Genomic DNA, 12,862 nt, shown 5'->3' with positions numbered 1-12,862 from the left:
TTTTATTTAACCTTTTTATGTTCATTTATATATGTTGAATTAATAATTCAATCATTCCTGACTGTATTTTCAAATCTTTAAAATCAATGGAAAATACTGGCTCTTTGAAACGAGCTCTTTTGAAAGAACCGGTTCGCTGGACCGAGCGAACCAGGGAACGAACGAGCGAACTTGGCTAGTTTGACCATAGACATCATTGGACTGGTGGCCGTTGATATGCTTTTATTTTGAAATGGGAACTCTTGTAGGCGTAACCATAGCGATCGGTTCAGCAGTCTCAAAGCTGATGTGCTGTCTTCACTCTACTGGCAGGAATGAGCTCTCACCGGAAGTGAGGTGGCCTTTCTCGAGAGCAAGCGAAAAATAAACACGTAGCCCTGACTACAAGAGTTTGGAAGCAAGAAGATTGCTTTAGATGGAAGGATAGAAGCACGACGCTTTCATAAGAAGAAGAACGCAAAACAGGTAACGTTAATCAGAAATAGGTAAGACTGTAGGTAACGTTAAGACACAGTGCGTGTCATCTCAGTACTGACTGCTTTTAGCTAGTCGGCCAGTTCATACTTGCCAGCATATGGTCACATTGGTCAGGTTATTAAAACACGTCTTGGCGGATTTAGTTAGTATTTATTATCTGTGTCGTAGATTAATAACTACTGTCATACTGTATTTCGTAGCATTCATGTAACCGTTCAGTGCTAATGTAAGTTAATGGGTGCTGTTTTCAAACAGTCTGCAGCTAAGTTACGTTAAGTGTTAAAAAGACCAACATAATACAATGTAACTAAAGCTTAATTTTAGTCATTTCTGCTTTTAGTAATATTTAAAACATCCCTAGTTGTGTATGCATATGCATACTGTAATGTGGGCCCTTACTTTCACTTCAGTCTACTAGACATGTCTATTCGAGGCATGTGATTTTTCCATATTTAGGGTTTTCGTTTTGTTGACTGTTCTCAAGCGGTGACATATATCATGTCTAAATATTGTGGAAGTCAATGGGTGCGTCAACTCTCTGGTTCCCACCAATATTCTTCAAAATATATGTAACAATGACAGAATTTTTGGGAGAAATATCCCTTTAGTTAATCTTTAACAATAATGTACTAGCTGACAGGGTTCCCTGTGTAGTTTACAACATTAGATTATTTTTCCCTTGAGAAAAATTAAAGTACATGTATATCCAAATGAATTGATATTGAATCAACATCAAAATTGAATCACAAGCTCATGAGTCTTTCTCCTTTTTCAACTTTTTTTTAAAATTTGCAGTACAATAGTGTATATTATTGCAATATAAAATATTTTTTAATTATTTTTAATTAGAAAATTTTCTTTTAATAATAAATGCCGGGGGGAGGTGTGCTCAGGTTTTCCTCCTTTAGCTGATGGCATGCCTGCAGCTGAATGTTGTCAATATGCTGGTGTTTGTTCGAGTGTCATGAAATGTTGCTCGTCCTCATCATTGATTCTGCAGCTTGTGTCCTTTTTGAGAGCAGTGCATTTTCTCCTCTCTGCAGTGCAAGATGGTGCGAGCCACTCTTGTGACGACCATCAGTTTGGCGCTGACTGGCGCAGTCATTGCCCATGCCTACTTACTCAAGCACCAGTTCTACCCGACTGTGGTGTACCTCACCAAAAGCAGTCCTAGTATGGCAGTAAGTCACCGTTGGTTTATTCAGTGTCAAATGTTGATGGAAAGACGGGTGGACACTAAACTATATACTTTTTCTTTGACAGGTTTTATATATTCAAGCTTTCGTGTTGGTTTTCCTTTTGGGGAAATTTATGCGGAAGGTCTTTTTCGGGCAACTAAGAGCTGCTGAAATGGAGGTTGGTGTCTAAATTTACAGTGTCCAAGGGCAAACTTTTTTTTATATTTTTGTCATTGTCATTTTTATATTCTTTATATTTTCAGCACCTGATTGAACGCTCCTGGTATGCAGTGACGGAGACCTGCTTGGCCTTTACAGTCTTCAGGGATGATTTCTCCCCTCGCTTTGTGGCCCTTTTCACTTTGCTGCTTTTCCTCAAGTGCTTCCATTGGCTGGCTGAAGACAGGGTGGATTTTGTGAGTGAATATTGAAATGTTACATTTTATATACAATGCATACAATATATATAGGGCTGTCACAATTGTTGGATGTGATTAAATTAAAGGTGAACAATGCAGGTTTTTTACCTGAACTGAACAGCTTCGGGGTCATATTTATTAATATATATTTATTATGCGCTGTAATTATTTACATGCGTGTAAGTTGCGGCACTGTTCACAGCAAATGCTGCTCCACATGAACTGTCTCAAACTCAGCATATGCTGTGAGTTTGGGTTGCTTAAAACGATCGTCTGGGAACGCAATGTGCATCATTTAATCAAATTTGTAAGGTGAATCATTTATAAACCTACGCCAACACAGGAGAATACATCAATATGTTTCTAAATATGCGAACTGTTCATCGTGATTTCAAAATAAACGTTTAAACCTTCGCCCTGAGTTAGCATGTTTTGATGTCCAGATATTCTTCTTCAATGAATTACAGTGGCTGTAGCATTTCTATCGCAAAAAAGTTGCCAAATATAAAAAATTAAATGGATATTTGAAAATAAATGTTGTTTGGCCAATATTAAACAAGGATTTTATCATGCTGTAAAGTGTAACAACCATAAATCGAGATGCTCTGGCTTCACTTTTCATTATTTTAACCAAAAATGATTGCCTCTAATAAATATTTGTAATCAGTCTATTTTTGTGACAGCCCTAAAATATATAGCCTATAATTTTTTGATACTAATGTTTTTATTCAATTTTTAGATGGAAAGGAGTCCAAATATCTCCTGGGTCTTCCATTTCAGAGTTCTCTGTGAGTATATTAAGACTGGGTTTGCTGCGGCCTGTTATCTATAGCTCTTACTTCCTTTTTATTTATGAAACTACTTTACCAAGTAATTTTTTTGGACATGCAAATTTTTTGAGCTGCACCTGCATTTTAAAATTGAAAGCATTTGACATTGGACTGCCTTATTTGGAGTCACTGTGTTGTGGTATTGCATCATTTCATGAGCGTGTCACTACTGTTCTTTTTTTCTGGTACAGCTCTTATGGTGTTGCTGGGAGTGTTAGACTTTCTGTTTGTCAATCATGCGTGTCACAGCATTATAACAAGAGGGGCATCAGTGCAGCTGGTTTTTGGATTTGAGGTGAACATCAATTTAATTCTAGTTTTATTATGTCTTAGCTTGAGTGAGATCCTGCTAAACTGAATTTCATTAATATTATTGAAAGGCCCATTGACCCTAAACTTTCTCACATGGTGGCCCTTAACTTGATGAAGTTGAGCAGTTTAGAAATCAGAACATATTTTATACTACTAGAGTTTTAAAATGCCATAGACTTAACAGTAATACGAATGCTGCATTTCTTTCAGTACGCGATTCTGATGACTATGGTCCTCACCACCTTCATCAAGTACACCTTGCATACAGTTGATCTGCAGAGTGAGAATCCATGGGACAATAAAGCCGTCTACATGCTGTACACAGAGCTCTTTACAGGTACGACCCAGAGAACCAGAGCATGGGATGCGTATTATATCAAATAAGCCTATTTACAGATTGACTGATGTTATATTTATCCATCAGGATTCATCAAGGTGCTTTTGTATATGGCGTTCATGACCATAATGATAAAAGTGCACACCTTCCCTCTGTTTGCCATTCGGCCCATGTATCTCGCAATGAGGTGAGCGATGCATCATCAGATTCCAGCTATGAACCGCTGCCTAGCTTGTCTTTATTCTTTTGTCGTGTGCAAAATGTTTGTCTTCATCAGGCAATTCAAGAAGGCAGTAACAGACGCCATCATGTCTCGACGAGCCATTCGTAATATGAATACTCTGTGAGTGTTTCTCTAAAATATCTTTTAATAGGAAATGACTTCTTACGTTTTATTTTATTATTCATATTTTTTATGAATTAAAAAATGTTTTTACTATTCATTTCTTTATTTGTATTTTTTTCTTTTTGTTTAGAAAAAAGTATGTTTATTTTGTGTATTTAATGTTTTGATAATTTTATGCCGTTTAATATAATAATAAAAAAAGTTTTTTCTTTATGTTGTGCCGTTTTTAATATGTTGAGTGTATTAATAGTTTTCTGAGTATTTCTCAAATCGCTGGTTGCCATGCTTCGTCACAGCTATCCTGATGCCACCCCTGAAGACTTGCAAGCCACCGACAATGTGTGCATCATTTGCAGAGAAGAGATGGTGACTGGAGCCAAGAAACTGCCGTGCAACCACATCTTTCACTCAAGGTTCATGTCCACTGATTGACAAATCTCAGTTCCTTCAGTGTTGATATCTGCATGCATATTTCAAATGGTCTTTTCCTCTCATTGTAGTTGCCTTCGCTCATGGTTCCAAAGACAGCAGACGTGTCCCACCTGCCGTATGGATGTCCTTCGAGCATCCCAGCCAAACCAGAATCCAGCCCCAGCTCCTGCACAAGCACCGGCCCCTGCTGCTCCTGCTAACGCCCCCGTACCTCCGCCTGTCAATGGTAAGACCAGGCCGGTTAATCTGCTGATATTTGGCTGTTTTCAGATTGCTCATTGAGATTGTATGCCTACACTTCTGTGCAGTTGCTCCAGGTATGATGCCTCAGTTTCCTCCGGGGCTGTTTCCATTTTGGGGTCCCTTCCCTGGCGCACCTCCTCCTGCTGCCCCTGGTGCACAGGCAGCCCCTGACACGCCACAGACCAGTACCGATGGAGCTCAGGGATCAGGTGAGCATCTGTTCTACCTCCCTGTGAAAACGTAGAATACCCACGATTCTCATAAAAACTTCTCACCATCTGTCATGTAGAATCAGGAGCCAGCAGCTCAACTCAGCCGACTGCAGACAGCGCCTCTGCTGCTCCTGGAGCTATCCCTGGATTCCCCTTTTCCATGCCGCCACCTTTCCCATCAGCTCCATGGCTGCCGATGCCTCCACCTCCACCTTTTAGTATGTCAGAGTGGTCAAAATGCTTTCTTGTTATGTAAAACAAATGCTTAGAAACGTTCCAGGTCAGATATTTGAGTAAACTGTGATCTGTGTTTACTAGTGTCATCCATGCCACCGCCACCATCAACTCTATCCACCATGTCAGAGTCTGAGCTCAGAGAACTGGAGCAGGAGGGCAGGCGAGGTTTGGAAGCCAGGTTGCAGTGCCTTCACAACATCCACACATTGCTGGATGCCGCCATGCTCAACATTCACCACTACCTCAGCACGGTGGCTACATTAAGGTATGCAAGTGTTGCTTAAGGTTTGATAGAGAGTGGCACGTCCAGTTCCTACCTCTGAGATCCCCGTGTTTTTTCTAAACTTCCTGTTTAGTCCGCCAAGATCAGAAACCAACACTGGTGAGACGAGTGCATCAGTGAATATGGAGTCCTCACCCTCCCCGGGCAACACGGAAACCCCCAGTCAGGAGAACGAGGCTCAGAGCGGTGAGTGGAAGGAAAAATAATGCCACAACTTCCTGAATGATTGAGCTAATATTGTATAAAAATAGTAATATTTGAATTAACACGCCCCCTAATACACAGCATGACTGACAGTGAAATGTGCAGTCATAAAATCTGAAACGCGTACTTCTAACAGTATATAATATATATGTATATGTGCACCTCCTACTCTCCTAAACGATTTAAAACACTAACATTCTAACACACAGATATATATTATGAACTATGTAGCCAATTGGGCGCCTGGGCCGCATGTTAGTACCAGGGTCATTATATTCTCTTGTTCCCAGGTGAATCTGTGAATGGAGCTACAGGCTTTTCTCGACCAGACTCGACCACAGAGGAGGACAAAGACAGGATGGAGGGAGATGAAGATGGCGGCGAGCCGAGCGCCGCCGAGTTGAGACGCCGTCGCCTCCGTAAACTGGAGACCACGCCCACTCCTGACCACTGATGATGTGATACTTTTAATACATGACAGTAGAAACGCTTCTTATGGACTTTTTGGGCACTTGTCATGTTGAGATGTCAGATTATCTGAGGAAAGTTCATGTGTTCTTAGATGTTATCTAAATGAGGCACATCAAGGCACTTCCCAGTGTATGGAGGATTTGTCATTGTCACGTGTACAGAAGACTCGGGTAGAGAACTGGTTTCTGGGTAACCATGCGTGAAGATTTAAAGGATTTAAAAACCTTGCACCTTGAAAGTCAGCCGTGACTATTGAATCGAGTATTGGCGAGACTTTCCTCTCTTAATGTGATTTCTGTTTCTCAGAGGATCAAGACGGTCTGTGGATTTCTCATGTGCCCTTAAAATTTGATGTTTTCCCCTTCTTTGTGTATTTTCATTATTTCTAGCTCTACATAATAGATTTTGTTTTCTTAGATCTTTTTTGGTTGTGGGTAAAAGATGACCATGAACCAAATATGAGTAAATTAACTTAATGTACATAATGTATAAAGTGTTTTAATAGGAGGATATGTACATACTGCACAATAAACTGTTCGAAACAGTCTGGTGAGTTTATGAAGTACTACTGTTCTAAAGTTTTTTTTTTTTTTTTTTAAAGAAATTAATACTTTTATCTAGCAAGGATGTATTAAATCAATAAATAATGTTACAAAAGATTTTTGATTTCAAATAAATAGTGATGCATAGTGAAAATGTGAACATTTTTGGCCGATACCGATAACCGAATTTCTTTAAAGAAATTGTATAACTGACATCTTGGCTTAAGATCTCATTATCATGATGTTCTCATTTATAATTTCATGTACCGGTAGTCTGTATGACAGACTACATGATGAACAGTGCGCATCTGAAGTGTCTCAGCTGAAGGTAATAATCCATTATTTATCTGCTTTTATTTTTTAGCCAAATTTTCTTATCGGGCCGATAACAACATTAAAAATGAACATATATCGGCTGATATCGATATGGTCCGATATATTGTTCATCTAAATGCTGTTCTTTTAAACTTTTTATTCATCACAGAATCCTGAAAAAAAATTATGTTTACACAAAACATTTCAACATTGAGAAATGTTTCTTGCGCAGCAAATCAGCATATTCGAGATGATTTCTGAAGGATCATGTGACACTGAAGACTGGAGTAATTCATGCTATCACATTAAAATATAAAACTGCAATAATATTTCACAAATATTTCTGATCAAATAAATGCAGCCTTGGTGAACATAAGAGACTTGTTTCAACAACAACAAAATCTTACCAACCCCAAATTTTAGAACGGCAGTGTACATTTAATACAACTATTTCTTAACAAAAATGACCTAATATAGTCCTAATAATGAGTAATTTACCTAAGGTAATATTAAAATTGTTAATCATAAGGTCAAATGAGTTATAAATATTCAGTTTCTAAAGTCTGAGTAGTCTTTACTGAATTACCAAAAATACATGAACGCACCATATATGTAAAAAGCAAGTTAAAAATGAAACTGTTTAAATTAGTTTTTTATTAAAGTAAATTGGCAAACATCAGAGCACAAAGAACCAAAGTTATTGCTTCCTAATGCCCCATTTAAAATGGAAGGAAGGTCACCATCCCACACACACACAAAAATAACATCAGTTAATACATTTCAAAGAATCTCTCATGAATGCTAAAAAGATAAATGTGGTTATAACTCCTTTAATCCTTGTAGTAAAATCATTATCTGGTCCCTTTTATCATGAGCATCTAGTCTGTGCTCAGCTTTAAAAAGTCAAGGTGCAATTTCAGAAGTACAGATGCTTCTGATGCATATCAGTGCAAACAAACCTATTGAGCTACTCAACAGGAAGAGGTAATGCTGTGCTATTGCCTGAGAAGGTCAGCGGAAGATCTCTGCAGCTTTGCGTAGCGCTCAGGTCTGTGGAGTGGAGTAAAGCGAGTGGTGTTGGTTGATCTGGTCGCTCCTGTTGAAGAGGAGTGGAGTCGTCTCGCTCGACCCGAACCAGCTGTTGGTGCGGACACTCGGTTTTAATCACTATATCACATCTGATCCCATACATGAGTTGTAATGCTCAAAGCCTGATGAACACATTACCTGCTATGAGGATTGATACTGTGGCTCCAGAGAGAAGCCGTGTCATCATCCATTCCTCGAGGATCATCAAAGAAATATGACTGTGAGCTTTGTGTGTTGCACATGGCCGGGCTGCAGTTCTGAAATAAACGACAAAGCAAATGTCAATGACGGACCTTTTTTTTGTGCTCAGACCTATTATTTTATTAAAAACGCATTTCATGACTGAACTAAATTTTTTATATTTTGTGGGGATTACTCTTTTTTTTATATATATATATATATATAGGAAGCCAACATTTAATGCAAATATATATATACCGGTATACATTTTCTGTATTTAGTTCCATAACAAAAAAGAATGAAAAGCAAACTAGTTTTGCATCTGCCAAAAAATATATATATAAATTATATATATTTATTTGTTTTTTGGCAGATGCAAAACTAGTTTGCTTTTCATTCTTTTTTGTTATGGAACTAAATACAGAAAATGTACACTACAGTTCAAAAGTTCGGGGTCTGTAAGGTTTCTTAATGAAAGAAGTATTTTATGCTCAGCAAGGCTACGTTTATTTGATAAAGTAAAACCAGTAATAGTGTGAAAGATTATTACAATTCAAAATGACTGTTTTCTATGTAAATATATTTTGTAATGTAATTTATTCCTTTGATGCAAAGCTGAATTTTCAGCATCATTACTCCAGTCTTCAGTGTCACATGATCCTGCATTTTATATTTATTTCAATGATATGAATGTACTATATTTTAGTTTGATAATATTTTTATATTTAATATTTTATTAAATTATATTATATTTTTTTACTTTTTGAGCATATACCAGAAAATTACATTTCCAACTTGAACTGTCATGAATCTTGAATGCTGTGGAGCACAGACTTAATTTTGGACTCTTTTTAAAAACACAGGGCAGATTATTGCTGAAGTGAAAAAAAGTTATAGAATTTTACATTTATTATGAAAAATGCACAAAAACACTATTTTAACTATTTTCCAAAACACGTTTTACTCTAGATCTGCGAGAAATTAAAAGCCATGAATCAAAACAAGTTGTGTTCCAAATTTGATATCTAAAAATAAAAAAAGCTTTTTATTTGGGCGCAGTACCAAACGTTTTTGGGAAATTAATTTCCAATGCGGACATTTTTAAATGCGAGAAGTACATGTGTGACTATTTTTTGCACGACCATTTAACCTTTTCAAATCATGTCCATGCTTTTTTTTTTTTTCACAAAGCAAGTGCCAAAACCTTTACCAAGTTTCGTACCATTCGTTCATACCATGAAGTAAAAAATTCTACAAAACATCCCATTTTTTAGTCAAAACTGACCAAAAAGTACCAGAGGGTTAACAGAAGTGTATGAGCAAAATAAAAGATAAAGACCTTTTCTTGAGGAGGCTGGCGAACTCTGAAGATAAGAATGAGCAGGCCGGTAGGTAGCAGCTCCCAAATGAAAAGAACTGCTCCAAAGATAATATAACCTCGGTCTCCAAGTTCACTCTGAAGGTCAGCCTTTGAGAAGAACACGCAACCATCACAAACTGACCAGTGAGAGAAATACCCTTTCATTAGCAACCAACAAAGTGCAGCTTCCCACCTGATCAGAAATGTTGTACCAGTCATAGTCAAAAGCCTCGACTTTTTGATTCTGAGATAAAAACAGCACTGCAAGATTGTAGCAAGCCCTGCTAGAGAAGAGCAAGATTACACCGGCCCCCAACACCGCAGTCCGGCAAAGCCCCTGCAAACACAACACAGCTGGAAATATCAAACATACCAAAGTTTTCTTCTTTATCATGAACAGCAACAGATTTAATCTTGAGTAGATATTTAGCAGACACTGTTAACCAAAGAGTACCATAAACTACATTAGAATATTTCAGATTAAACAAGTAAAATAGATTGCGACTACCATTTGAGCTCAAGTCCTTGCAAAGTACGTACCTTACTGCGTAGATAAGGGGTGGAGGTGGTGGGCGAGAATCGAGTTAACAGGAGCAGAGATGTGGCCAGACACACAGCTTCCAGAATGAACAGTAGGTCATTAACCAGAACCCGAAGCAAAACCAGCCTCCAAGTGTTTTCACCAGCTTCTCCAGAACCTCCATGCTCTCCGAGGCTTGCGCAAACTATGTTGACGCACAGGAAGACGGCACTCATGGTGGCATACACACACCGAGCCGCCCGCCTGGAACGCAAAGTTCACACACAAACGCACACAATTATTGGGAAACTTGTTTCTGAAACTACAATTCTGCGAGATATAAACTCACAATTGCGAGTTATAAAGTCAGAATTCCGAGTTATGAACTCGGAATTTTGAGAAATAAAGTCAGAATGGTGAGATTTAACTCGGTATTGCGAGAAAATATCAGAATTACGAGTTACAAAACTCGCAATTATGAGAAAAACAAATCCAAGTTTATATCTCGCAATTTTGCCTTTTTTTCCAGAATTGTAAGATATAAACTTGCAATTCTGATGTAAAGAAATTTGAATTGTGAGACAAAAAGTCTCAATTACCTTTTTCAGTTTTTATTCTGTGGCAGAAACAAGCTTCCATACAATTCTCATTAAACAAATGATATCCATTCATATTAAGGCTGTAGATTTAACGTGTTAATGTATATTAGTTACGGGGGGAAATACGTGTACAAAATTTGTTTGCCCAAAAATTACAATTCTGTTTATATACATTTACTCACCCTCATGTTTTTTGAAACCTGTACGACTTTTTATTGACCTGTATGACTATTTATGACCAGATATTTTGAAGAATGTTGGTAACCAAACTGTTTTGGTCTGTAAATAGATCTAAATACCAGTTCAGATGCAGCTTCTGAAAAAAATCATGGCTGTTGTAACTTTAAAGGTTTATGTGTAATAAATTCTATGTTGAATATGTAAGATATTTAATTCTAAATCTACTTTTTATAATAACTATTTAATGTTTTTTTCTTATTTAACACAAAGACTTGTAGCTTTAATTTACTTTAATCTTTTGGGGGAAATTTCTCAGCTAAATTTAATGTGCAAATTAATTTGCGATTAATTGATTATCACATCATGTAATTAATTAGATTATTTTATTCACTTGACGGCACTAATATGCATGTATGTGAATGTAGTCAATGTACTCACAGTGCTTTGCTGGGCTCAATGTGGAATACACTTCTGACTTTGAGCAACTCCTGTCAAAATGAAACATTGTTATTAGGGAGTGGATTGATTTCTCAACTGAGCAAACATCATACAAAACTTTCTCTATGTAACTTTTACTTGACCTACCTGAGTAAAGTAAAGGTTGAAGAGACTCAGAGTAAAAAACTGCAAGCACACTGGGAAGCAGTAAAGGAGCCAGTAGACTGGAGTGGGCAGGTGGTTGGCCGCGAGGGCATCACGGAAATAAAACGAGAAGAGTGTTGTGCGAAGAGCTGCCCAGAACAGGCAAAGAAAAAGAAAAATACTCTGGTAGCTCCATCGCTTGTGCCGGTAGAGCAACAGCAACCAAAGCTGAATGTATACAACTAAAAAAAGAGCCCCATAGAGACAGGCGTAAAGAACCGTGACACCCAGCTGTACTGATGGGGCCACGGCTGGTCTCATGGGAGAAGGTGGAACTGAAGTGTGCATTATGATGATGGATGTCAGATTTTTTTTTATACAAAACAATGTATAGACCAAAGCATCAAAATAAAATAAAACCAAAATTGTATATAATATCAGTATAAATCATGTTAGCAAAATGGTCAAAAAAAATTCAGCCATACTGTCTTTGTCTGATTATCATTATATGATATATTTCGTCACATATGGTGAAGCCAGGATCAAACGACACGACGAGAAAAACACACTTCTGAAAAGTCCTTTGTGAGAATGTTCCTTTTCAACCTGTGATCTGCAAAATAAAAGTGAAAGCGTTTAATGTAACTAAAGTAACACAGCCAGGTTTTACATCAACTCAAAAAATGAACACTTAATGTCAAGACCACCATCATCCTCATCGAAAACAAAAGCATCTTTTACCTGACAACAGCCATTACAGTAACAACTGATTGGGAGTTTTGACAGTCGCGAATGACAGCACGACTTTAGTTTATTCGCTCGACCTGTTCATCCTCACGGTGTACAGAACAGCTTTTAATAGTTTTTAACTGTTTAACTCATTCGAACACTGAAACATTTGTATCAAAACTACTTTGTTTAGACTGATACAAAGTGGCTAGCTGTGTGGCTAACGTTGCTAGATAAGAGTTTAAAATCGATTTGCTAGTTCATAGGTCGGTTTTGACATAAATATGCGACACACATTCTTTAAAAATCCCCTAAACTATTACAAAAATAAATTAAACAATACCTTTACAAATGACCACGAAAGACCATAATCGACGTGACACATCCAATAAATCCTTTCCCTCATCACTAAAGTCCCGTTCGTGTTGTTTATGCACTGCGTTTATCAAACGGACTCATCTATGGCGACATCTAGCCGTACATACTGGTAATGACAAACGTAAACAAACGTGACTTCCTCCCCCTCATGCAAGACCACGCCCACTACGAAGAATGGTAAACAACGATGTACTTTCTCACCAAACTCTTCAAAGGTACAGAGTTTCAAAAAGGGGAAAAGAGGAACAAAGAGATCCGCCATCTCAATTTTTAGGAAGTATTTTATTATGTAGTGGGCGTGGTTTGTACTACTGGGTGTGCTGGGCATGAAAAACGCCCGTTGCATTACCGCACTTGGCCTGTAGGGGAGCCCTCAATCAATCAACCAACCATGGTACTACTGCTAC

The 12,862-nt window shown here is 37.8% G+C and overlaps 2 protein-coding genes across 4 annotated transcripts; one reads left to right on the top strand and one right to left on the bottom strand.

The window, feature by feature from the left end:
* The first annotated feature begins 106 nt into the window (after positions 1-106).
* Positions 107-6,878, top strand: syvn1 (synovial apoptosis inhibitor 1, synoviolin). 2 transcript variants are annotated; one of them, XM_079631656.1, is made up of 16 exons: positions 107-465; positions 1,521-1,658; positions 1,741-1,833; positions 1,919-2,071; positions 2,814-2,862; positions 3,096-3,199; positions 3,427-3,553; positions 3,641-3,740; positions 3,831-3,896; positions 4,196-4,312; positions 4,400-4,557; positions 4,640-4,783; positions 4,864-5,004; positions 5,105-5,288; positions 5,380-5,492; positions 5,801-6,878. In XM_079631656.1, the coding sequence occupies exons 2-16, from the start codon at positions 1,527-1,529 to the stop codon at positions 5,962-5,964; spliced, it is 1,845 nt and encodes a 614-aa protein (XP_079487782.1). In that variant the 5' UTR covers positions 107-465; positions 1,521-1,526; the 3' UTR covers positions 5,965-6,878. The 2 variants fall into 2 exon arrangements, with proteins under 2 accessions (XP_079487782.1, XP_079487783.1); XM_079631657.1 differs by having other exon boundaries at positions 305-485; positions 5,801-6,693.
* Positions 6,585-12,734, bottom strand: gpr137 (G protein-coupled receptor 137). Of its 2 annotated transcripts, none has more exons than XM_079631658.1 (8): positions 12,421-12,734; positions 11,352-11,961; positions 11,205-11,254; positions 10,008-10,251; positions 9,661-9,804; positions 9,447-9,575; positions 8,066-8,184; positions 6,585-7,976 (listed from the first exon to the last, which is right to left on the bottom strand). In XM_079631658.1, the coding sequence occupies exons 2-8, from the start codon at positions 11,694-11,696 to the stop codon at positions 7,883-7,885; spliced, it is 1,125 nt and encodes a 374-aa protein (XP_079487784.1). In that variant the 5' UTR covers positions 11,697-11,961; positions 12,421-12,734; the 3' UTR covers positions 6,585-7,882. The 2 variants fall into 2 exon arrangements, with proteins under 2 accessions (XP_079487784.1, XP_079487785.1); XM_079631659.1 differs by having other exon boundaries at positions 12,090-12,540.
* Between the last annotated feature and the right edge of the window lie 128 nt (positions 12,735-12,862).

The sequence above is a fragment of the Phoxinus phoxinus genome (assembly GCF_949152265.1).
Source record: "Phoxinus phoxinus genome assembly, chromosome: 12".
NCBI classification, from domain to species: Eukaryota; Metazoa; Chordata; class Actinopteri; order Cypriniformes; family Leuciscidae; genus Phoxinus; species Phoxinus phoxinus.
The sequence above is the reverse complement of the archived record's forward strand: the minus strand, read 5'-3'. Positions and strand labels throughout refer to the sequence as shown.